Raw genomic sequence first — 26,622 nt, 5'->3', positions numbered from 1 at the left:
TGTCATCTGTAGTTTTCCTTACTCTCTCTTACGTTCCCATTCAAAATAATGTCAAAGAAAATGAACTACAACTACCAAGGTTGTACCACAACGTTCTCAGGACTTTGCTATCACGGCTCTCTCACCACTTTGCTATCGTCGCCTATCAACGACTGTTTGCTAGGTAGCCACCAGAAAGGGAAAGTAGGTGTAATGGATAGTTACGGATGCTAACGTTAGCGAAAAACTGTTAATTGTCAAGTATTCGCCCCTTAAATAGAATAACCATGTTCGGCCGCTCACGGAGCTGGGTTGGAGGGCAGGGGAGAACGAAAAATATCCACTCCTTGGATCATCTAAAGTGAGTGACTAGCATCAGAAAAGCTAACATTAGCCTGCACGGTAGCCGGCGATAACAACTGTCAAGCGTTGTTATTGGCCCTTTTACTAATAACAAATACACATGTAACCAATAAACGGTAAATGTCAGTCAGCACTGGATGTTTTTAGTCGGTGTTATTTCTAGTTCACATGCCAGCGGTTGCGTAGAAAAGGCAGCTAAAATATGTTAGCTCCATATTGTCGAACTTGAAATGTGCAATATAGTAAAACTTAAAAGTCATTGAGGTTGATTTGGACACGCCCACCAGGTTTTGGGGTCTTCTAAAGGCATCCCATCAATATTGGTGTGCGACAATACTTTTATGCATTTTTTTAGAGTTAAGTAAGTTAAGTGGAACTAATTATGGTTGTCATAGATACATGAAAAATGATTTGCAAAATCATACACTGCAGTGGAGAGCTGAAAAACGCATTATTCAATGGGGTTTTGTCTATGTCTTTAAATGTAACAGTTTTTGACCATTTTAGAAATTACAAACCAGAATGTTTCCCCTTTTCTTTTCATCAGGTATATGTACCATGTCCTTACCAAAAACACAACAGTGACAGACCATAACCGAAACCTATTGGTGGAGACCATCCGTTCCATCACAGAGATACTTATCTGGGGAGACCAGAATGACAGCTCTGTATTTGAGTGAGTCACTGAAACATTTTTTCTTTCTTAAAAATATGCCCAAAACTAAAAAGAAATTTGAAAATAATAATAATAAAAAACATACACTTTGAAATCCACAACAAAAGCATTGGTTAAGTCTGTACATGTGTGTGTGTCTTTATCTGTTCAGCTTCTTTCTGGAAAAGAACATGTTTGCCTTCTTCCTAAACATCCTCCGGCAGAAATCAGGACGTTATGTTTGTGTCCAGCTCCTCCAGACTCTAAATATTCTGTTCGAGAACATCAGCCATGAAACATCTTTATGTAAGTACTGAGGTTACCTGTTTACCTGTTGACTAAAATAATATATTTATTCAACTAATAATATATTTAATTTACCTGTTTATTTTCTTCTTGTCAGATTATCTCTTGTCCAACAACCATGTGAACTCCATCATTGTCCACAAGTTTGACTTCTCGGATGAGGAAATCATGGCCTACTATATTTCATTCCTCAAGACCCTTTCTCTAAAACTGAACAACCACACTGTGCATTTCTTCTACAATGAGGTGAGCATATAAGACTGATAGAAAATGACAAAAAGAGGCAGAGGAATAGTGGATCTCCTTGGCTTCATATGACAGACACATGGGATGTTAATGGGCCATTTATTATCTTCTTTCTCATTGTTTGTAATTATATTGTTTATAATTTGTCAGTCTTAGGACAGTTACCACTAGAGGGCGGTGTAGGATTGTCATGTCATTTCATTATTTTGTTCTGAATACACTGTAATGCCCCTACAAGAGACCAGTCAAGTGCCTCAGTACCCTGAAGAACTTTTATTGAAATTCACAATTAGCAGCAACTCGTTCAGAACTTCTTTGTTGCTCTCAAAGCCAGCTTCTCAATCACCTTTTCCTCCTCATACTCTTTCTCACACATGCACACACTCCTCACTCTCCTTCCCAAAGTTGTAACTGTTAACCCCTTCATAACACACATTACATGACAATACGTTACATTGATCAGTTTTACTGAACAATTTTGAAAAGAATTTCTGAAATGTTTATTTTGAAAAATATTCAATTAACTACTCTGTCTCTCTCTCACAGCACACTAACGATTTTGCCCTGTACACCGAGGCCATTAAGTTCTTCAACCACCCTGAGAGCATGGTCCGCATCGCAGTCCGAACCATTACGCTCAACGTCTACAAAGGTGAGTGCTGATAGGATCCCAGTCAAATGATTTTGCGTTACAGTCACAGTCGCACCCACATACACATACATATACACACACGCATTGGATGCTGAGATTGCCTGCTGCTTCTCACTGAACTCTTTCTGTTCTTTTGCTGTTGTTTCTGGTGCATGAGCATGTCCAACAGGTGTTTTCTTCGACAATAAGAAGTCAACACATTACCTGTGCGAATAAAAATTCAAATAAATTAACTTCTTTCATTTTTAGGAGTTTAATTGTTGTTGAGACATTTTTTTAGATAATATGAGCGAATTAAGCATCAGCTGTACATCCAGTATCCAAGATGTTTTTAAAAATGTAGTACCATTTACTTCAGTATTAGATAATATATAATAAGACAGTTCTTTACTGTTACCACTTAAGGACCTTTTTTTTAGATATAGCAAGCTCTATTTTAAACATTTGTCTTTCTCTTGTTATATATATGTATACATATAATAGAGAAAGGCAAATAATATATAATAATATAGTTTATATATTCTTCACCTTGAAATATAAGTCCTCTTGTTCTTTTCTCTTTTTTATTTGCATTGGAAAAAAATCCAGCTTCCAGTTATGCTGTCAATTTAAAAAGAATTGACATTTTTCTTCTCACTACTTCATTACTGCAAAACCACAAAGTTCAGCATTACATCTTCAATGTTCCTACATTCACCTATTAACCATCTGTCCATCAGTGTCAGCCTGCGTGTCCCCACTGTGTCTCTGAACTGCTCCAGGCCTTAGAGACAAACATTGTCTCTTTTTGTTTCTTCTCACTGCTTCACCACACAGAGCAGCTACAGAGTAATGAGTTAATTTTTTTCTGGCCTCTTCACATTTACAGTAGTTTGACTTTTCCTGCATGTCACACTTGTAGTTGTGTGTGCCCATCGATGCCTTGACTCTATTTAACTAAACAGTGACATCATTACCCACGGTGCACCTGACTTCATTGAAGGGGAAAAAATAAGTCATTCAAAACAACCAAAAAAAGAACCTCCTGATGTCTGAAATATACATAAACTGTAAATCATTGCTGGTCTAACTCCAGACCAGGGGTCTTCAACTTTTTTGAAATTGGGAACTACTTCAAGGGCATTTAGTAACTTGAAGAGCTGCTTGTTTGTTACAGACTTCCCGGACCACTTATTAAAAATTAGTTCTGGGTCCTACAACAGTAGACACTCGTCTTGTTGACTAGTTTTATATTTAGAACATAACCCACGGGCACCTTAGGTAGTGGAGGTAGCCCCCGGGAACCACGTTGGGGACCCCTGGTCTAGACTCTGCTGTGGTAGGGTCTCTGTTTACAGAGGGTGGAGTGTGGTGATGGTGCTGTAGAATGTTAAAATTGAATTGTATCAAGTCATTGGTACGACAGTGACTCAATACAATTAAGCATCAAGGGAATCTTTGTTATTTAACTATTGTATGTTAGGTTTGTTTAGAACTCCATTAGATGGATATGTCACTGTTTGATTTGTTCTACTGATTCCTTGTGACATTAAAATAAAACAAATGACAACCTGGAAATAAAAGCATAACTCATAACCCAGAAAGTTATGTCCATAATTATTTAACTGTGATTCTGTGTTTTGTGATAATGAGTCTTAAACACAGTCAAATGTCATTTTTGAAAATCGTGCAAACACACTGTCGTGTTCATGTTGACTTTTTTTTCCAGGTGTGTCATTGTTTTGACTTGTATTTGTGGTAATAACTGCAGGGTCTCCCTCACCCCACACAGCCACCCTTTTATCCACATTAACCCTGTGTCTGTTTCCCCTCTCTCCCCACCCTCTTCAACAACCACTCCTCCTTTTCCTCTCCTTGTCTCTCTCCTCCTCCCTCTACGCGCCCCATCTGCCTAACTCCAGTTTCATGTAAGTTGGTACCATTCATTCAGTCTTTTTTTTTTTTAGGGCTGGGTATTGTTGAAAAACATTGAACCTCCTAGTTATTGGTTAGTTTGTACATTATTACACAACCTTGTGTTGCTTGCTGTGAGCATTTAGCTCATATTAGTTGTTAAAGTTTGTATGTATTTTTTTTGAACATCAATAATTTAAGATTTGATCTATTTGGGTCTAATCCACTAAGTAGTTAATTGTTGTCACATTTCTATGATGTCTCTGTTTCTGTTCTATACCCAGCCCTATGTGTACCTAATGATGTGTTTGTTATTTATGTACTGGTATAAAAATTTGTCTTGGGGACCACTTTTGATAACCTGCAAACATAAACTTAAAAAGTCTGCATGTTTTGTTTTGTTTTGTTTTTGGGTATTTGTGGGTTAAATTAATGCAGAAATGTAATTTTTATCTGAGCCCCACATGGTGCTTGTGGTGTGTTATGGATCATCATCCTCGTCTGTGTTGCTTCTTAATTTATTCACAAATGGGAGAGGGAAAACAATCAACTCTACCTGTAACATTTTGTCTTGACATTGTAATTTGTAATGTGTGCTGTATATCCAATAATTTCAACACCCTGACACTTATAATATACTCTCTCTCTCTCTCTTTCTCTCTCTCTCTCTGTCTATCTATCTATCTATCTATCTATCTATTTATATTTTTTGTCTATTTACTTCAGGTACGACCTATGAAATATAATGTTGTTTCAGTTGTCCTTCCTGTGCTACAGTAGAACTCTTAAAATCAGACTTTAAATATATGGATACGATATAACATATTAGGATAAGGTGATAATTAGGGTTCATTTTTTTCCTTTATTAATTTTTTTAACCCGTCTCCTAATTTGCATTCATTCATATCAGATCACATCCAGTTGACTGGTGAGGTGAAGCTGAAGTGAAGCTGTGTGTGAGTGTGGAGCCTCAGTAACGACGCGGTTTCTCTCCACAGTGGACAACCAGCACATGCTGCACTACATTCGTGATAAGACGGCGGTGCCATATTTCAGTAACCTGGTGTGGTTCATCGGCAGCCACGTCATCGAACTGGACAAGTGCGTGCAGACGGACGAAGAGTGAGTGACTTGGTTTCTTTTTCTTGGTGTAATTCTCAGCGATACCTCTAGATGTCAGGGATGTCACAGTTCTTCAACGATCCCTCTTTTCACAGAGGCATTCCATTTGTAGTGTTTTTAGTCTCTGTGCTTCTCCCACTCCTGTTCTCTCCCAGGCATAAAAACAGGGGGAAGCTGAGTGACCTGGTAGCAGAACACCTCGACCACCTGCACTACCTGAACGACATCCTCATCATCAACTGCGAATTTCTCAGCGACGTGTTGACAGACCATCTCCTCAATCGTCTGTTTTTGCCGCTCTACGTGTACTCTTTAGTCAATCCAGAGACAGTACGTTCTTCTCAGGTTCCATATTCATATAACCCTGTTTTTGTTATATCTTGTCATTTTAATGTAATCTGGAAAACATCTCCCTGTCCTGTTTTTTTTAATAGTCTGAGGAGAGAAAAATCAACCCGCAGGTGTCTCTTTACCTGCTATCTCAAGTAAGCAACACAAACACACACACACACACACATCAATGTGACAATAATCAACATAAGGAGGAGTAATTCTTGTTTTTTTTATAGCTAAATATAATCTATATGTATGTCTGCTGTTTTCCAGGTGTTTCTCATCATCCACTATCAGCCACTGGTCAACTCCCTTGCCGATTTTATTTTGAATGGCGACCTGTCTGTCTTCACTCCACAGACAGACTTACACAGCGCACATAAGAACACGGTAAAACACACACACACACACAAAGTTGTCAATGTATGGATGACATTTAATTTGTATCAGTGGTATATGTTCTGTAGTGTAGCAACAATGTGCATCTTGGGTAATTTGTGCTCTATTAAAAGTTGGATTTATCGGCCGTTATTTGCCACTGAGCTAGTTTCAGTAATGAGGTCTTAAAACACAGTTGGTTTTATTCATCCTACAACAGGACAAATGATGAATTTCAACAACAAAAACACAGTGCTGGATGCTGCAGAGGAGCATGCATTAATGCGTGTGCATGTATTATACACACACACACACACACATTGACATACACACACCACATGGGCTTTCAGTATATGTAGGTGTTTATAGAATTATAGGGTCATGGTTTTCTTCATCATTCACCCACATCAAAGCTGCAGTGTGGAAAAAAAAAGAGTTTGTGTTTGTGTCATCTTCCCTCACTGCCAACACTTCCTGGTCTGTCTCTCTTCTTCTTCTTCTTCTTCTTCTTCTTCTTCCTCTTCCTCCTCCTCTGTCCATCTTGTTTCCCAGTCGTTTCTGTATATTCATCTTCTCTCTCCGGCATCTGTCTCTACTGCCGGCCTCCTTGCCGTTTGTTTCCACGTACTCTTCCACTGTGTATTTCCTCTAATTATTCAGTTTCCCTCCCCTCGTCCGCCCTTCCTCCCCCCTTGATCAGTTTGACTGTTTGTAAAGCCAGGTGGGTGTGCTGAGGTAGTGAGAGTTTCTCAGAATCCTTGTGGTTGTTCTCTGTCTGCGAGTGTATGCGCATGTGCGTGTGTGTATGCATGTGTGTGGATGAGTGTATGGTGTAGCTTTTGTGACCTGTAACGAGGCGGTATGTGTTGCCTGTACCAACATACACTCATAGTTAAGATGTTAAAAGAGAAGTGGATGCGATGCATTTACATTTCTATATAAAGTCCTGTTCTAAAAAAATTTTGTTTGCCACGTCGGGCAGATCTGTTCTTCTGTTATTGTTCGATTTATTGTAGCTGAAACGGGGGGGCGGGGGCACTGCTTGTACACAGCTGGTCAGATGGCACTTCCTGTTTGTCTGTGATGTGGCAGGAAGTCAGTTCACATGGTGGAACACTGAGCTGGATTATCTCTTTCCTGGAAGAAGTTTAGCTATCTACCTCCCTCCCTCTCGCTCTCTCTGCCCCTCTTTCTCTCCCTCTCTTCTTTTTTTTTATTTTTTTTTGCAAGTGGACCAGTTACGTGAACATGAGTTTTTTCTTAACATCTCATTCTTTTCTTTTATTATTTTTTTAATCAGCACCTAGTGCCACCGGGTGCATGTTTGTGTGTGTGTGTGTGTGCGTGCGTGTGTGTGTGTGTCTCACATTTTCCTTGACCTCCATTAATTTCTCAGCATCAACTCAGAGTGTGAGTGGTTTACCAGAACATTCTGCTCACAGGTGCAACACGCGCACACACATATATACACACGCTGTTACTGTGGTTAATGCCTGAAAGCATGAACAGTGTTTTTAAGCAGCAGCTGTGGAACTGCTGAGATATTTGCACTACAGCGGCAACCTGTTAAAAACATATTATTGATGGCCTTTAACAGTATTGATCAAAATAGACCTTTGAAAAAATACTTTTAAGTTTGTTGTGCAGATTCTGTAATCTGAAATGAAAATTAAAAATGAGGTTTAGCTGTATTTACCAGTTACAGGTAAATTTAATGACTTTCTAGAAAGATTAAAATATGTATTTTTAATTTAGTCTCAGTCAAACTATCACTTCCAGGAAAAGTGGATACTGTGAAACTGAGGCTGTGGCTGTTCTCAGGAAACATTTGATTAAGGAGGATCAGTCTCTGTAAGTCAGGTGTACAGGAGCAGATTAGTGTATGTACGTCTGTATATGTGTGTGTCTGTGTGTGTGTGCGCATACGTGTAAGTGATTTCTACAAGAAAACAAGTGAAATAGGGCCACCTAGTTTCAGTGTGGGGAATGCTTCCCCTCTGTGTTCTGTAACAAAGTTCAAGTCTTTTTTACATAACCACTGAGGCAAATTTACATAGATTTAGTGGATTTTGAAAAAAACATATTTTTGGGATTAAGCAAATGTTTTGATTACCAGAAATAAAGTCAGTAGGAGAAAAGTCTTAGAGGAAGTCATCATCATAATTCTTATGCCACAAAAGAATTTTTGAAAGTAGAAGTGACTACTGATGTCACAATAGTCAAGGTAGTATTATTAGTAGTAGTATTGGGTTTTTTTTCACTAATGTTTTTGAAATATTTCCTCACACACCAAGGGTCCATACAGTGTTGGCATTTTATTTTTTATTCTTCTGTCGCTTGTATGTCTTGGTAGAACTTGACTGAGTTGTCAGGGTTTAAAAGAAGAAAAAAAACTCCTCTCCTTTGCTTTATAAAAATAACTTTTTTTTATTACTTTTTTCTTATTTTGCTTAAGGCATTTGCTCAAGCCAATTCAGTTACTTTGAACTTTCAGCAGCCACTTTATTTAGAAGATTAGGAAACTTTATTATTAGAAATGGAATAGTGATGAAATCTGTTCTATTGGATCTGACTCCATTGCTGTGTTTACATCTGTGTATGTGTGTATGTATGTAATGCGTTTAGGTGGTGCCTCTGTATAAACTCATGTGTTTTATGAATCTTTCCTTGTTTATGAAACTCCCTTGTGTCTGATGTGTTTTACCTTTATTTGTCCTTGGGAAAGATGATTCTTTAAAGTACCTCCCTTCTTTTCTCTCTTCTCATTTAGTTTGAAGCATTATCTTCCTGTGTGTTTGGCTCAAACTGAGTATGTGTAATTACTGTGCTCTCGCTGCAAATACTACCAAGTAGTAAACAAAACACTTACTCTTGTCTGAGAATATGCTAAATGCGCACACTACTACAATACTTTTAGAATTCTGATTTATCAGTGAGAAGAGTCTGCCTTACAGTAAAAGTATTTTCTTCCTCTCTTCCTATTTTTCCTCCACCTCTCCAGGCAAGTGGAGGAGGAGTTCGTCGCTTCACAAAGCCCCCCGAGTCTCTGGAGCGCTCTCTGGAGCTGTCTCGCCACCGTGGCCGCAAGAAAACCCAGAAGAGGCCAAACTACAAGAATCTGGGCGAGGAGGAGGATGACGAAAGGGCTGGGGCAGGGGGAGGAAGTAGTGGACTTGGCGGAGAGGACAGCTGGGACGACAACAGCCGAGGAGGCGAGAGGGAGAAGGGAAAAGGTACAGAGGGAGTAGGAGGAGGAGGTGGGAGTTCTAAGGGAAGCAGAGCGAGTGGGGAGACGGCAGAAGGTGAGTGTGTGTCTCCTTGGACACAGCAGTTCAGGACTGTGCTTGTGAGTGTTGCTGTACTATCATCGATCAGACACAGTCTCCCATGATGCATCCTGGCTACCCAACCACCACCACCATAGCCGCAGCATCTATCCTCGTCTCCAAACTGTTGTCGGACTGTGAGATTTTTTAAAACCAAAGCTTGTGAAAGAAAAATTCTAAAGACCCTCTGTCCACCCTCCCCCCTCCCCCCCCCCAAAAAAACAGAACTAAACCTCAGTCCAATAAGACATTCCACCATGGCTAGTTTTGAGATGAGGTCATCCACTCTGTTGCTGCATTCCACTTTTAGTGCCTTTAAGTTTACCACATCTACCCCATGACCAAACTCTACCTCTATGGCAACTGAATGTCCTCTTCACGGTGACACACCATTCATCTTCTCCGCCTGTCTCTCACTCTTGTTCTCTGTGCATGTGTGTATCCTGGTATAAGTACAGTATATCTTTATTGATCGTGTGTGTGATGCTAAAATGTGATCATTCACTCAATTGAACTGATTTCTTCCTCATTTACACCAATTTACACAAAGACCAAAATTCCACACCCATGAAAGAATGAATTTGTATCAGACGTGCTCTAAATAATAGCGAGTGTGACAGATAAGTGGGTAAACTAAGAAGGAATCATTTCAGTTCATTCACGGGTGAAAAGATAATTCGTTTCATGGTGGTGATGTGGTCAGTGCTGAGTGCGTGTCTTTTTGTGTGTTTAATGTGAATGTAAATAATTGTTCTCCTAGATTTGTTTAGGTAACATTGGTTTTTCGGTGCTGCTAAGACAAGTATGAAGCCTGTATACGTGTGTCCTATTAAACAGAGATTGAGATGGTGGTGATGGAGAAGTGTAAGGTGTCTGAGCTGACGGAGCAAAACATCACAGACGAGGAGAAAAGTGCTGCTGCCACACGCATGCACGCACAAAAGAGCAGGTACAAACACAGTATTTGCCGGTGGTTGTGTATGTTCACTGTACATATAAACGCAGTACTGTGGAGAATTATTTGTCTCTTGTTGTCTGCAGACCGTTTTTAGACATGGTCTACAGCGCCCTTGACTGTACCGGTGACGACTACCATGCCCTGTTTGTCCTGTGCCTACTTTATGCTGTGTCACACAGCAAAGGTGTGTCCCACTATAACGTTTGTACACATTTTGCCTTTTTGTGGGATTGAGTATCCTGAATTTCACATGTGAGATACATTTTCACAACATGATAGCAAGTTTCTTGTGTAAGGAAATCTGTTTTCTCAGAGTTGATCCTAGTTGTTTACTACATGCTAGATATTCTATAGGTCAATGTACTGAAGCTTTGAGCCAAAAAAAGGCCTCCTATTCAGTAGGGGTATGCTAAATATTCAGCCACTGAAGATTTTCGGCTGAAAATGGCCCAAAAGTGCATTTTCTTTATTTTTTTGGGCAAAATACTTTTATTACCCAAACAACACAGCGGAAACAGGAAGTTATGATGATGTAAGCAAAAACCACAGCCAGCGCGGGCTTGTTTGAAAGTGCCTGCGGTGTGGACATAAAGACCCACGGATATCGATTTGCAAAACGTGTAATGCTGAAATTTCAAGAGGGGGTGAAAAGTACACTTATAGAATCTGTCAGCACACGTTTCACTTAGATCTTTTCGGATCCCCTGCACTTGTCGCGACTGTACTTCATCCGTGTTAAAAAGATCATTACTTTGATGCGGGAATAAAGCAGCGTGGTTTCGGCCAATTTTGGTGCAAAATATGAGTTCAGATATTAATCAGAAAAAGTTAAAGACTGGAGGTTGGCCAAAATGTTGGAAAATGAAAAATCATAGTAAAGGTAAAAGTCTGTGATAATAATAATATATAAATATGATAAAAGTCGCAAAGCGTTGGCCATAAATGTCCATCAAATTATGTAGTTCATGTTCCATATGTGGTCTGCAGGTATCAACCGGGATCTCCTCGAACGGCTGCAGCTTCCAGTTCCTGACCAGGAGAGGAGCTCTTACAGCCTGGTCCTGGTGGAGAGACTAATCAGAGTGATGAGCCAGGCGGCACAGCCAGGTGACATGCACCACACATAGGACACAAGCAGATTCCAAGTCATCGTGAGGTGTATGTTCTTGTCCTCTACTGACTCACATTCTGCTCCACCATGTTTTATAGATGGTAAGGTGCGTCTTGCAACACTGGAGCTGAGTTGTCTTCTGTTGAAGCAGTCAGTGTTATCAGGAAACCACTGCATCATCAAGGACGTTCATCTGGCTTGTTTGGAGGTAGAGTTCCCACACACAGACACATTGTCATTGCACAAACAACAGTTTAAGATCATAAAAGGACCATATTAAGTCAATCTTTGTTGATAGCATTGTTATTTTTTATAGCACATTACTTATAAATACCAAAAAGTATTTAGTGTTTTTACAATAATAAAGATTCAATTGCTCTTTTGCTTTTATTTTACTATTGTATCTAGGGGGCAAGAGAAGAAAGCCTGCATTTATTGCGTGGATATTACAAGGTGAGGTTGCTTTCAGTTTCTCTTTGAATGTTTGGATATCAGTTTTGGAATAAGTGACCGGAACTACCACGGTTTTGAGAAATAGTCCTGGTTTACAAAAGAGTTCCCTTTTAAGTAATCTGGAAACTTTACTGTAGTAATTGCGATGTCCAGTAAATCTTAGCTGTGCTTGTGCAACACTGAGGAATAAACACTGATAACCTGCAGCCCTTGATCCAAAAACAGCCTCCCTGCAGAGTGAAGGTTCTCTGTAAAGTATTGTAAGAATGTGATTCTTTTTTTTTTTTTTTGGTTGATAAATCATTGTTAAATGTTGCTTGTTGTTACATGACCAGAGAGAAAGAAGATGTGAGGGAGGGCAAATATATTTTCACTCTCATGTGGGAAACACATTGTCCAAACAGAAAACCATTATTACATTTAAAATCAAAGGTGAAAACAAGATATGAGAGCTCCACTGTCCATCATATATTTACATGGTATAAAAATAGTTATTTTCCTGTGAGCACGTTGACTACAGGATTAAGTAAATTCCACATACCACCACAATGGACCACATAAATCCAACGACTCGACACTGTGCAATACATCCTTTTCTGACAGTGCACAAAAGTTAGGTCAGCAACTCTGATACAAATTCCCAAAAGTAACACAAGAATTTCCCAATTGTGGGTTCTTTTTTTCTTTTTTTTTCATCAAAGTGCAGTAGTGTCATTTTGATGGGATGCTGAAAAGTAAGTAGGTGTAGAATGACTTGCGTACATACACTCAGAGTAGATCGCACATTTATGAATATTAAAGTGGAACGTCATACTTTGGCTGATTAGCAGTTTATGCTGTTTATGTTGCTGCAGGGAGAGGAAATCTTCCTGGACATGTTTGAAGATGAATACAGGAGCATGACGGTGAGTCTTACCAAATATGGTCAATTCATGTACTACAGCAGGCTCTGTGTGTCTTTACAAATGTAATCTATAAGCTCGACGCTCAAGTATCTATTTCCTTTTGGCAAAAAAGGACTTAAAAGACATGAGGGAAAAAGGAGTGGGAGGACAAGACAATATTTTAAATCTAATGACTTGTTCAGATTCTCTTCCACAGAATTGGACGCAGTGTCTGGAAGATTCAATGTCTGGTTTGAGTCTCTAAAAGAAAATGAGTCATTGTTGTCTGTAATAGTGGTTCTCAGTGATGGTATTTTTAGCTGTTGGCAGGAGATGCAACGGGTCAGATACCGTTTTAAATTGGAAGAACATAAAGAATTAAAAGTACATATGGATGCACTTAAAATGAACAACATTAAGTTTGAGTATTTCTTCGGTGCTACAAGAATACCTAACAGTGACTCATCTCACCTCAACCATGTCTGTGTGTGGTTTTTTCTTTAGAGTAAACCTCTAAATGTCGAGTATCTAATGATGGATGCCTCAGTGTTGTTGCCACCTACGGGCACGCCTTTGACTGGCATCGACTTTGTCAAGAGACTGCCCTGTGGGGATGTAGAGAAGACACGCAGAGTGAGTCCGTTCACACTCTTTTTAATGTCACTCTTTTTTTCATTTACAGTTACAGCAGATACAAAATGCATCACATAGTCTGACTGTGCCAAAAACAACATCATCAAGTTACATCAGATTGCCAGGTTTCCAGTGTGAAGATGAAGATAATAAATTCTGTTAATAAAAGGCGTGTGTGTTTGTCTTCAACTACTGCACAGGCGATCCGTGTCTTTTTTATGTTGCGGTCGCTATCGCTGCAGCTTCAGGGAGAACCTGAGACGCAGCTTCCTCTGACCAGACCTGAAGACCTCATCAAAACAGATGACGTCTTAGACCTGAGTAAGTCACATCCAAACAAACACACACGACATGCACACAAAATGTAATAATGTTCTGTGTGTGAAGCAGAGTCTCTCTCTTGATCTGACTCGACAACTTTACTGAGAAAAGTTCTGACACAGACAGCCACGAGCATCATTGTGTGTGCTGCACACATCTCTGCCCATGCAGAGACAGTCTGAACAGACGTGTGTTGAACACAGGTGCGCTGATGTTGTGGAAACTTGCAGGTGGTTAGTGGTGTTGTGCAAATTCTCACAGCAGCAGCAGCACTTTACAGTTTTCGCTCACAAACAATTCTCAAAACTCTGCAGATGTCACCGCTTCTCTGACATACGCTCACAGGATGTATTGACATGTGTGAACTCTGCTGCTGAATGAAATCTACCTATATTCTCACCAGTCATAACCATCACATTTTTTACATTTAACACTAAAATCGATGAGCATGTGTCCAAGACCTGATGTGTTTGTATTTTGATACATTTTTCATGTTTTTATATTTATTTATTTTTTTCATACATCATAAATTCTGTGACTGAGTGCCTTTGGTTTATAGACTTTGCTGAGGATTTTTTTTCTGGGGTCTTAGGGAATTTCACCCTGACATATTGTTTGTCTTAATCTTTATTTCACTACTTCCTACTTCCTTACTGACAGTAGCTTTTTATGTGTGTCTATGTGAGTGTCAGTGGATTATTGAGATTGTTACAACAGACTTCCTGCCACAGCTGGAAAGTCAGGATTTATTTTCATCAGCATGTGGTATAACCATTATGAAGTGTAACCAGGAACATCGTGTATCTGCTCTGTGAAAATGAAAAATCTAAATGAATTACTTTGACTTGATGAACTATTTTGATAAGTATCAAAAGACTGATATAACACTCATTATTATTTCCTGCTTTCTTTTCTCTCCTCTAACGGTAACCTGAACAGATTTGCACCGTTTTTTTTTTTTTCTTCTTTCTTTCTTTTTTTTTGGTTTGAATTTTTCACTGAACTCACACTATGCCTGGTTCATTTTAATTATCATTACTTGCAGCCTGGGTGAAAGTGACAGATGGCTTTTATGTTCATTACTGTATGTAATGACTCATACCAACAGCCAAAGTGAAGGTACACTCTCTGCCTGTCATTATTTAATGTGGTTTGTTCGGGTGAAGAGACGCTTGTAAATGTGACGCTGTTAAATTGAATTTAATTACTGGGTGTGACTACAGGTGAATTACACTGCATTGGCCTTCATGATTTCAAGTCAGTCGGAGAACACTTTTAGATTGTCGTTCTAAAAAAGAAACAACAAAAAAATATACATGGTGGATGATCAAACCTGTGCCATGGCACTGCAGTTTTCAAGCTACAGTGTTTTTGAGCATCCTTCTTGGGAAGTTAAAGAGAATATTTTAAAAATACTTGGAAATAAGTATGACACAACTTCTCTTTTTGGACAATGCCTTAGAAAGAAACTGTTATTCCAAGTAAATAGATACAAAAACACCTTCAGATTAGTCAAACCAATTTTTTGTAAAGCTTTTCTACCCACCCGTGAACCCCACAAACCTGCAGTAGGCGAAAGTAATCACTCGTGGGAGGGTTTTTTTCTGGCTGGTCTGGGGATTCAATTTCTATGTTGACCTTCTTTGTCAAAATGTTTCCATCAGAACTTCTTTGTTTGCCACAGTAAATCATGAAGTAGCTTTTTTTTCTTACATTTACTTTTTCTTCTTATTGAATTTTTTCACTTCTTAGAAAGGAGTAAAAAGGTCAGGTCTAACTTTATCTCACTTTTTCATGAGAAAGGGCTGAGTTTAATCTTCAAATAAATGAACTTACTGCTTTGTGTTATTAGGAAAAAAAATGCTTGTCACTAAATTTCAGCGAGACCTGAGTTTCAAATGTTTTGTTTTTTGACCAGTCATAGTGTGTGGTATGGAAACCAAAACCAGTGGTTTCTGGAAAAGGTTGTTGCCACTTCTGTGTAGTTATTCTTTCTTCTCAGGGGTTTTTGTGGTAAATTTGATTAAACTGAAAAGGTTGAGGCGTGGGTTTTATCTTTATTATCAATTCCTTTTTATGTTCAGTGTCATGTGGGAGGAGGGAAAAATCCTCTCTGTACTTTTCAGACTTTCTATCTGTGCCTATCTGTCTGTCCATCATCATATTTATTTGCATTCAATACACTGATTTCCAATCAGTGGTAACTCTGTTCTACACACCCAGATGTTATGTCCAGGATTACTTACAAAATATATTAATGAAATATTCACCTATATAATATTTTCTGTATATTTTACACATCATTGTGCATCAATATTTTTTCAGATAATAGTGACCTCATAGCCTGTATGGTGGTGAGTAAAGATGGCGGCCAGGCCCAGCGGTTCCTCGCCGTTGACGTCTATCAGATGAGTCTCGTGGAGCCGGAATCCAAGCGCCTAGGATGGGGTGTGGTCAAGTTTGCTGGACTTTTACAAGTAAGTAAATAACAAAACAATACATAACACATTAATGGAGTGTTGAATTGAGTGTTGAGTGTGTCTTTTTTTTGTCATTGTGAATGTAAAATGTAATTATTTTGCAGCACTTTAATGTTGAACTATAATATCCTACCACTTTGATACAGGACATGCAGGTGTCTGGTGTTGAGGACGACAGCAGAGCATTGAATATTGTCATCCATAAGCCCAGCACCAACCCACATGCCAAACCCATGCCCATCCTGCAAGCCAACTTCATCTTTGCTGACCACATACGATGCATCATCGCCAAACAGAGGTTGGCCAAAGGTCGCATTCAGGCCCGGCGAATGAAGATGCAGAGGATTGCCGGTGAGAAAAAACTGAACAGAAAACAGAAATGTATAAAAGTATCATTAAATGAAAACACAAAAGGTCACAAAAAGCTACTGTTTTCAAAGAAGTGCCTGGTCTTTCTTTGTTTACATGCGATCATAAAAACCTTTTTCAGTAACTGCGTGAAGTTAAGAAATACTGAAATCCTGCAGCATAGGTGAGGACGTAGGGATGTGAATACTGTACAGAATATGTGCTGCAGTCAGACGTTCTGATCACAGTCAGCAGGACCACAAGGCTCTGCACTTTTAGCAAAAGTCAATCCATGAACTAATAGTTGTTACACTTGCTGCTGCAGTTAAACTGCTCTCAGTAAAACAGTACGTTGTATTTTAATGTAAATCCACTGTCAGTTTTTTATGTTCATTCCTGAAAGTTTGACCAGTGTTACCGATATCGTCCCTGAGTATCTGATTGGGCCATCCCCACTACAGATTATTAGCAAACCTTGTGTGTTCTGTGTCTGCAGCTCTGCTTGATCTACCAGTGCAACCGAGCGCAACAGAGGTTTTAGGCTTTGGCCAAACGGCCTCTGTTTCACCCAGTGGACTGCCCTTCAGGTTCTACGAGCAGTCGAGACGGGCCTCCAATGACCCCACAGCCAGTAGATCCATGTTCGCTTCTGTGGACAAAGTACCAGGTACTGCATACGTCACCAGAACCAACCAAACCTTAGTACAACGTAATACAAATACAGTTGTTGGATAGAAAACAACATTCTGTCCTCATCAGTCCAACCTGGAGTCCAACACCAGGTTGACACACTGGGTCTTATACAGTATGTGTGAGATTATAGTAATCAGTGAAGAAACGTATAGTAGTTACTTCACTGATTACTAGTATTCACAATAAAAACTTGATTGTTGTTTTTTTTTATAATGAAGCAACTCCTGCGAGTCACCTGACCTGTGTTGTTTTTGAAAATGTTGCCCACGATATCCGCGATCAGTGGTTAGGTGTCAGTTAAACCGCTGTCAGTTTGTGTTTTCTTCCCACTGGCTGTTATTATCTGCTGCAGTTTCTGGACAGAATCCCCCCCCCCACCCCCCAATTTTTTTTTTTTAATCTCAACAAAATCACCTGCTCCCCGTGATGCTGCAGTTTTAGGTGACAGCACTGTGCGGAAATATCATTCGTAGCCGCTCTATTCCCAGGTTTTGCGGTGGCTCACTGTATTTCACAGCATAGTCCCTCGCCTCTCTCCTCACCCTCACCGCCATCAAGTGGAAGTGGAAGCACGGGAAGGTGCGACTCGGTGACTGCAAGCACCATATCAGCTCAAAGCCCCACAGGTAAGCTGCGATTGGCTCTCGCCCTCATTTGTCCCACCACTTAACAGCGCCCATCGGACTTCATCCCTGCCAGATTTTTTTTCATGTTGTTTTTTTTTTTCGCTGAGTAATGCATGAACAAATTTCGTCATCGTCATTTAGCCCCATGAAATTTTGTTTTTTTATTTTAGAAAAGAAGTTTCTTTTGAGTTAATGTGATGAAATTAACCCCAGTTTCTTCACTGCTAAAACTCATAACATTCATTGTTCTGTTCCTGTGTTTTTTGTTTGAGTTGCATTAATAACACTCTTCTCTCCACCCGTTCTAGTTATAAGATAAGAATGTTGCTCCACAGGTTTCTCTATAATCTTTTTTTTTTTCAAATGTACATAAAAACTCTATGTGAAAGAGTCTGAGAGTTTTTTTTCTCGTGTGCTCTAAACCAGACTGTTAAATGTTAAAGAATAAAATAGATTTTAAAAATGACATAAATGAAAGTTTATACCATGAAAGGATTTTTGTTTCTGTATTGATGTGTTGCAGACTGTGAATCTGAGGTGTCTTATTACAGAGGACACAGTTGATACATAAGGTTAAGGATGGGCCTCGTTTTGCATAAATTCTAAACACAGCCTCACAAAGGAAGCGTTTCATTCTCTGTTTTTTCTTCACCAGATGAGGTGACATTCTTGGAGCACAATCCACCATTGTCCTCAGGTGGAGAAGGAGACAGGGAGAGTGGAGAAGTAAAACTAGTCTCCGCTCCTTTAACCCCAGCCCCGACTCCTGCTCTGGCCCCAAGCCTCACTCCGGCCTCGCAGCCTACCATCTCCCTCCTGACGGACAACAATGCCGACAACCTCAGCGTGGATTCACTCACTCTGCTGCCCCCCGCAGAGTCGCCGCACCTCCACCCGTACGTTAGCCACACTCCAGCGACACATTCCCTCCAAAAAATTGATGCATCCATCGCAGAGGTGGAGGAAGAAGAAAAAGAGGAGGGGCAGGATAGAGAAAGAGGACAAACGAAGAAGGATGAAGAGGGATCGCTGCCAGAGGAGGAGGAGGAGTCGCCTTTGGATGAGACAGAGACGGACGCAACGGTAAAAGAGGAGAACACTACAACTGAGCTGGTCACACCCACTGATGAAGCACCAGACGGTGAGGACACGTGTTCAGAGATGGCAGGAGTTCCTGGTGGAGAGTCAGAGACGACAGTCGACCACGTGGACAACAGAGAAGACGAAGAGCTGGACACCGAAACACTGGACTCGCCGGAGCTGGATTAAAAGTTTCGCCCATCTTCTCATGTCCATGCAATTAAGCTCATCGCTCACACACTCGGGGGAGGGGGGACAGTAAATTGCAGTAGATAAGCTGCCCTGCTTGGCTGCGGTACATGTTCATGTTCCAACCTGTGTTAGGTGGAGGGATCTGCAGCGTTTGTGTTTGCACATGATCAGAGGCTCTGTCTGCACAGAGAGAACAGACACTGAAGAAAGGCTCAAAGCACATTTGGGTTTTAATGCACTTGAGTCTGTGTGTGTGTGTGTGTGTGTGTGTGTGTATGTGAGTCTTTTTAGCATTAACGTGTGCACTGACGCACACAACCAGCAATGTTTTTTACTCATTTGGATTCATTGATTGTTACCTCACTCACTTATCTTCTTCTTTTCACTTCTCACCGTTTCTGATGGCACCACACTACTAATAATAGTAACACATGCACCAACCCATACACCACTCACGGTCTGCTGCACCAGACTTTTACTCTCCACGCGTCATGCACATCTGCACTGCTTCCAGGGCTGGGTGTGTGTACGTGAATGAAATTTAAAACAATCTGGTTTTCTAACTGATACATATTGTGGACTGTATATAAATTCAGCTGCAACAACATTAGTATGAATGGTATTTAATTCTGAAAAAATGGATATTAACCTACTATAAAGTTCTCATCCCACTGAAGGTCCTGACTTTACTGATCCTTTTTTTTTTTTTGGAGAAGTGGTTATTTTATACTCAAAGTAAATATTTACAATATTTGATGTTCCATGTATTGCTAACTTAGGTCATAGGGCGTTCCTAAATGCAGTTTAGATTAATTTTCCATTGTTTTCACGAAAAGTAGATAATTAATTAATAAAATAATTAATTTTTTTAATTTTCTTTTAAAGTTTTAAGTGGGTGAAGGGTTTCTGGAAGGTAATACAGTATTGGAAAATTAAAATGAAATGTTTTTTTCCTCCGTTTCGTTATGTAATACAAAGCTCTAGTGCCATAGTGATATGTGATTGACCAGATTTAAGGAGTCGTAGTTAGTTAAAGTAGGAGAATGTGTGTAAATCATCAACAACAACAAAAAAATAAGTCTTCTTTTTGTTTTCCTTGATGTGGAGCTACGACTGTCCCTAACCCAACCCAAGCCTCCTCACCTCTAATTAACTAAAGCTTTGACAACTGCAATAACGAAGTCTTCTTTTTGTTTTCCTTGATGTGGAGCTACGACTGTCCCTAACCCAACCCAAGCCTCCTCACCTCTAATTAACTAAAGCTTTGACAACTGCAATAACGTGGAGAGCTAATCAGTGTGAGGAGAGATGAATGTAACAAACAACCTGTACAAAAACAAAACATCATCCCCTACATGTCAATATTAAAAAAACACCACAGCACACACCGACCGTTTCCATTTTTCCGGTGTCTTCTCCAGAACTTTTATTTGTGCAGCTTTTTCTCTTTCGCCCTCGTTTTCAGCCAGGGTTTCCGGTGCCTCCGTCCCATAGCTGAAGTCTTCTTCTACGTCTTTACTAACTCTGTACAGCCATCACCGTGTTTATAAACTCAGAGCAATACGTTTTTTAGTCCGTCTCAAATGTTTCCATCTTGCTATTGTAAATAGAAAAAGAAAAAAAACCAAGATAGTTGCTATCGCTAGCTAAGATGAAGAGACTTCACTGGCACGGATTGTAGAATCCGTGCCGATAATTTGACAAACCCCTATCATGCCTTGCATTTCCCCTCTCAGGCTTCAGTCACCGAGTCTCTGATTGTAGTGAGTGTATGTATGTTTGCTGTTTGTATGCTGTGTAAAGGCTTTTGGCTTTTAAAACTGTAATTAATGTTAATGACCTACAGCAGACGATTACATAAATAAAGAACTGCAATAAATTATTCTACTTAACAAAGGGCTACAGTGAGGGTTTTTTAGGGTTTTAACTGACTGTAAAGTCTTTTACCTTTTCCCCATTTTGTTTTGTTTCACAGAATCTGTCATTAGCGACAGCGGAGGAGGTTCTTCTTGGTGTTTAAGCTAGAAAACCACAGGAAATATTAGACAATGTCACACTTTTGGTCTCCTGCATTAGGAAGCGTGTGAGGCGCCACACATTTGTTAGAAAAAAATAAAAAGATCTTTTTTTTCTAACAAATGTGTGGTGCCTCACACGCTACTTTAATGAATGTGTTAAACGGAGGTAATAGTGGTCAACATGTCAGACAATAATGATGACGTTTGCTCAATACTTTTTATGTCTGTGCTGTGTAGCTGTGGCTGCCGGAGGAGCCCCCAGTCATCTTGTGGTCTGCATGTTTTGTTTTCTTTTTTTCTTTTGTGGTTCCTCACTTCAGGGAAGTCTGGTTGTTGTGTGCGTAAACGTGAACGGGTTCCTGGTACTGCCACTACACTGATATGGTTTCATGCTCGTGTGTGTGTGTAGTTCACTAAAACCGCAGGCATCAAATTGACATTTAAACTGGTTTGTCTCAGTCTCAGAAAATATTTAAACTAAGTGACAGACATGTCACTTGGTTTAAAGCTATACATTCAGCACTGTAGCTAATGAAAAATATTTATATTTGGGTATTGGTCTTGATATTAGCATAGTGATAATAAGCCTTAAGTTCATAGCTATTTAGCTCACTATAGCTTTTTTGCCATTTTAAAATAAATTTCAAATCAGGTTGTTAAAATAAGAAATTTAAGATGGGATTGTTTTTCACTAGGGGGCACTCTAATCCTCATTTACCCTGGATCTCCTCTTTGACCACTAGTAGAAGAGGACAGCAACACTAGTTTGTTATTTTGCTGTTTCCAAGCAAGCTCAACAGGTCTTCTACAGAGTGTTATAGTCATATTATTTCTTGTTAAGGATTTTTTTACCGTAATCTACTGAATGTAACTATTCACACTGGAGGTCTGTTTTTGGGGAAGCCCTGTGTTTCTTGTAACGTGAAACAACCTCAGTATTTCCATGAAAAAGAATGTTTTCCTTCCTTAAAGAAGCCTAAAGGAAATAAATAATTTAATTGCGTAATTGAATTCATGGAAATGCATCAGTGTATCATCCCTTAGTTTATGAGAAACTCTCTTAGAAAAAGCAACTAGGCTTAGTAAATAAAGAACAGCTAAGTAAACATCTGTTTGAAAAAAAGACGTACGACAGCAGCGTCTGAGTACATGACAGAGAGCACATCTATGAAATTCCAGCTAGTGGCCGTTTCCAGTTAAATCAGCTGTTCCAAAACTCCTCACTTCACCTTTCACTTCAGAAAATAAAACATCCACCAAAATGGTGCGGTGTGTAATAAAACTTCCACAAATAAGTCATCTTCGTTTTATCGGGGGGGGGTTTGGCACAATGGACCCCTGATGCTTGACCTTTGATCACAGTTCCTACTTTCTAGAGGGTGACATTCAATGACACCATGATAAAAAAAAGTCCTGGTTATCATGTCTGTATCACTGACTCATCTTCCTCTGTGACGTATGACTTCCATTCACTGGAGTTCAAATAATTTCACCCTAACATTAGTCAGGTTTAACTTGAATCAACTGGTGACTCTAACTTTTGTTATGACTCAACGTGTACACACCAGCTTCATTTTGGTAGATTCATAGCATGATATATGTATATATATTTGTTTATTTTAAAAATCCCCTAAAGATCAGACGTAGGTTGGTATGGTTTGGTGTTAGTGTTGGCGTAGTTCAGGTTAGTCCACCCCAACCACAAAGAAATGTGTGGAAGAGATGTTCAAAAAAGACCGAGACACTGTGTCACAGTTGTCATGAAAATGTTTTCTTCTTCTGGTGCTTTTTACAGCTCTGCCTATCTCTTTATCTAGACCACAGACACACAAACAAAAAAAAGCGAATGACGCTAGTAGCTAGCTAGTGAAGGCTAAATGGAACTGATAAAATGGAACTAATTAAATCATAATAAACCCACTGACTGACACTATTTTTGTCAGGCTAAAATTATCTTTTGGCTAATTTCCATCTGATAGTGGCTTAACTGTCAGTGACTTTAGCTGGATCAGCTAACTTTGTAGCTTGATATATTCTTACTTTTTGCCAAAATGGTGAAAAGTGGCTTTTCTCCCCCATCTAACAGTTGGTTTTTTGCACACTCATACCAATGCAGGACATTTTCCAGATCTGTTCAGAAGAAGGTCACTGAATGTAGACAGGTTACACTGGAACTGACTCCTCTTGTGACTAATGTAGAACCACCCTGGTTCCAGTTACTTTTAAGTTTAAGAAAAAACAAAAGCTTTACAATAGGTGACGAATGACGCCAGGCGAGGGCACTGTCGTCACCGCCCACCCTCCCCCACCCGTTCAGTGCCATTACAAACAAGGCAACTGAGGAGTTCCAATTAAGAAATAGTATGTTTCACCTTCTCTTCTATTGAACACTAAGTCATTCGCTGATATGCCATTTGGATTGTACTCATCAGAATAGATCATGAAATTTCTTACTGATTTGTCGCAAAAATCTTTTTTTTTTCCCCCTTTTTGCTCCACATTTTTTTCTACAAGTTTCTGTAATTCATTCACATTCATACCAAACACTTGTGAAGTATGTAAATGGGATCTGACTGTAAACCTGACCAGGATCTAAAGTGTTTCTGTCTAACCATCAACCCCCCCAAAAAAAATCCCACTTCTTTGTTACGAAAAATCTCAATCTCTGGTGGTTTCTCATTCAGATAAGTTTAGCCTACCACACAAACACACACACACACACACACACACGCACACACACGCAACTTCCTTATGTGTCACCACTGCCTGTGTTTCTGGTAAGTGTGTGTGTTTTTAGGCGTAACAGTCCATTTACAACCAAAGTAATCCCACCCACCTGTCACTTTGTCCTCCAGATATGAATCACTGTGGTAACAATACTGTACACTACCTCACGACACTTCCTGTCTGTCTGCTGTGTCTAAGGCATGTGGATGCAGTGCGTGTAGTTTTCCAAATTATTTTGAAAAGTGACTGAATCCAAAACGGGTTAAATTAAAATAAACTTTATTTAGAATAATGGTGGTACAAAAAAAAAAAACAACTAATATATTATACCGTCTGCTTGGCAGACACAGTGGTCACGAGGTTAAGAACTCTACATACAGTACTGCACATCACACATCATCAGTATGTGAGCGTTCACGTTTTCAAAAGAAGTGGTTTCTTAAGTCGTCAGTGGCAAACATTCAGTTGTGATGTAAACTTCAGACAGGTTTAGAGTATTATTGAACTGCTACAAACATAAATGCTGCTGCTATCTGTCGTGATAGTCCCAGAAGATGTCTCCATGTCTCACGGTCACCTCTTCAGTCCGTGAAGTCCTTTCAAAAAGTTTAAATAAATAACTTAGAGATTGAGACGACGAGCGTGTTTCATCCCGCCCCTCAGCTTTGACCCCATTCAGTCCGTCTGGCAAATTGTCTCTTAATGCATCATTTTCAGACTCTTCACGCTTCTGCGAGGACAAAGGACGCTGTGTCCGTGTGCAAGTCAAAGCAGACTCCCTAGAGGAAAAATATGTCGGAGATGAAGTTCTGTGGAGAACACCCTCTGTGTTCCTTTTCTGAAAACATATTTTGCGGCTCCTTAACTCAGAGAAAGACGTCGATGTGTGTGACCATGGGAACTGAAATCTAACGTCCAGCACATGATAAAAAGATTCACTCATGTCCTCAACTGTCCTGGACGTTGGTGTTGGTGTACAAAGTTGACGCGGAAATTTTGTGGGAAAATCCACCAGGAAGCTTTGGGCCACATGAGTGACCGGCAGCTCTGGGACTTTGCTTGAGCCACCGCACAGCTCCATGATACGTTTTCTGCACAGTTCCTGCAGCGTCGGCTTCCATTTCCTGTACGGGACACTGAGGCTCTTTTTGGGGGAGTTGATGTAATACTCCAACAGGGCAAAGAGAGAGAGGAAGGAGCGCGAGTTCCCCGCCAATGAGAACTTTTGCTGTTTGTAGTCTATGCGCACGTTGACCGGTCCACTCTTGGCGTGGTAGGACAGAGTGAAGAAGACGTCTTTCTGCCGACTGTCGCGGATGAGGAAGCTGCCCAGTGGAGCGTCCCTCAGCATGCGATGAGCGTCCTCCACTCCCAGCGGACCCCAGTAGAAGCCGCTGCGCTCAAGCTTGGCGGCGGTGTCTGTGATGATCTTACAGTCCTCTTTACAGGCGAAGACGCGAAAGTGGGTCGGATACACAGAGAGCACAGACCTGGGACTGGGCTCGACCGCGGCCCACTGTTGAAACTGCTCAAACTCTGCGTGGAACGACGATGATGACGATGATGATAGAGACAAGGAAGAGGATGAGGAGAAGGATGAGGAAGATGATGCTGCTGAAGAGGAAGATGATGCTGAAGATGATGATGATGATGATGATGACGATGACGATGATGATGATGACAATGAGCTTGACAAGTGTGTCTTGTCATGGCCGTCCACTGTGCTGCTGGCTACCATCCTACAGCGGGGAGAGGTCCCAAACCCTCTCCCATTGCTAAATACCACACTGTCATCCTGGAGAAGAAGAAGAAGAAGAAATGTTATCATAAATATTGATTAAAATAGAACTCTAACTTAAAGGCCTGAGATTCTTTTACAGCACAGAATCGGTCAGAAGACACATCACACACTCACACAGACCAGCATCAGAGATGGAATATCTCTGACTGTGACTGCGTGTGTGAGGAGATACAGGAATAAATAATAGAACATGAAATTCATGGTAATTTCCACTCAGCAGAACTTTGTTCGTGGCAACTGTAAGCTGAGCTCGAGGCTAAATACCATACACACACACACACACACACACAGAGAGAGAGAGAGAGAGACAACTATTGTTTGACTGAAAAAAGAATTCCCTTCCCTTTAAGGACCTTCATACGTCAGTTTAAACAGACAGGATGTACAGACAGACCCGTCAGTCGTTCCGTTCGGATTATTATTACCCAACCAGAAGTTGAACAGACAAATCCAAATATGAGGAAAAGTTAGGATTCCAAAAAACGGGCTAATGATTAACAGATGCTGAGGAGGTCTGGACATTTTTCTCCACATAAGAACAGTCTTAACACTGTGGAAATTTTAAAAAACTTAAAATCTAAAAACCTCCACGTCACATGGTAATTAAATGACTTCACTTTTGTCCTACACAGCAGTCGGTGTTTTCCGGAGAGAAAAAAACCTCAAACGCTGACTGCACTGATGCAAAAAATAAATAAAAATTAATAAATATATCCGTGCAGAAAATACAACTGTCATACTCTGCTGCAGTGAGTGTGAACTTACCGTTTTGTTACAACAACTGTGCCTTTAAAGATCCGTCTGACTGTTATTCCAAAGAGGGGAAAACGGCGGGGTTATTGCACAGATCGTCCGAGGATGAGTGCCGGCTGCTGGGCCACGGTTTGTTTGACAGCCCGTTCTTGGCTGTGACTTCCAGCCGTCAAATCCTGTACTGTCTGAAGAGCGTGCGTGTTTTTCAGACAGACTAAATGCTGCGTTTTATTGAGCCATAAATAGGCGGGGCAAGCAGAGCATTTAACGGCAAGAGGCTACAATTTTCTT

At 40.2% G+C, this 26,622-nt stretch overlaps 2 protein-coding genes across 5 annotated transcripts; one reads left to right on the top strand and one right to left on the bottom strand.

Annotated features, from left to right (window-relative positions):
* The first annotated feature begins 130 nt into the window (after nt 1–130).
* On the top strand, nt 131–19,654 carry clec16a (C-type lectin domain containing 16A). 4 transcript variants are annotated; one of them, XM_008330117.3, is made up of 24 exons: nt 131–340; nt 890–1,018; nt 1,170–1,303; nt 1,401–1,549; nt 2,096–2,201; nt 4,103–4,108; nt 5,093–5,216; nt 5,372–5,546; nt 5,651–5,701; nt 5,823–5,939; nt 8,929–9,160; nt 10,091–10,202; nt 10,295–10,395; nt 11,199–11,318; nt 11,421–11,530; nt 11,731–11,775; nt 12,630–12,680; nt 13,164–13,292; nt 13,493–13,613; nt 15,939–16,090; nt 16,240–16,444; nt 16,938–17,108; nt 17,623–17,760; nt 18,416–19,654. In XM_008330117.3, the coding sequence occupies exons 1-24, from the start codon at nt 267–269 to the stop codon at nt 19,027–19,029; spliced, it is 3,366 nt and encodes a 1,121-aa protein (XP_008328339.1). In that variant the 5' UTR covers nt 131–266; the 3' UTR covers nt 19,030–19,654. The 4 variants fall into 4 exon arrangements, with proteins under 4 accessions (XP_008328339.1, XP_008328338.1, XP_016895779.1 ...); XM_008330116.3 differs by having other exon boundaries at nt 8,929–9,229; XM_017040290.2 differs by lacking the exon at nt 4,103–4,108 and having other exon boundaries at nt 8,929–9,229.
* Nucleotides 19,655–24,045: 4,391 nt separating this feature from the next.
* On the bottom strand, nt 24,046–26,622 carry socs1a (suppressor of cytokine signaling 1a). Its single transcript, XM_025064323.1, has 2 exons — nt 26,344–26,622; nt 24,046–25,572 (listed from the first exon to the last, which is right to left on the bottom strand). Exon 2 carries the CDS (start codon nt 25,513–25,515, stop codon nt 24,307–24,309), a length of 1,209 nt encoding a protein of 402 aa, XP_024920091.1. The 5' UTR covers nt 25,516–25,572; nt 26,344–26,622; the 3' UTR covers nt 24,046–24,306.

Source organism: Cynoglossus semilaevis, chromosome 17 (assembly GCF_000523025.1).
Source record: "Cynoglossus semilaevis isolate Cse_v1.0 chromosome 17, Cse_v1.0, whole genome shotgun sequence".
Lineage (NCBI taxonomy): Eukaryota > Metazoa > Chordata > Actinopteri > Pleuronectiformes > Cynoglossidae > Cynoglossus > Cynoglossus semilaevis.
The sequence above is the reverse complement of the archived record's forward strand: the minus strand, read 5'-3'. Positions and strand labels throughout refer to the sequence as shown.

Bases quoted from the DNA above. Each gene is read 5' to 3' on its own strand.
- clec16a (XM_008330116.3), top strand. From the start codon at position 267: ATGTTCGGCCGCTCACGGAGCTGGGTTGGAGGGCAGGGGAGAACGAAA. The intron at 5,702-5,822 runs GTAAGCAACACA...GCTGTTTTCCAG, and splicing joins CTCTTTACCTGCTATCTCAA to GTGTTTCTCATCATCCACTA. The intron at 13,293-13,492 runs GTGAGTCCGTTC...ACTACTGCACAG, and splicing joins ATGTAGAGAAGACACGCAGA to GCGATCCGTGTCTTTTTTAT.
- socs1a (XM_025064323.1), bottom strand. From the start codon at position 25,515: ATGGTAGCCAGCAGCACAGTGGACGGCCATGACAAGACACACTTGTCA.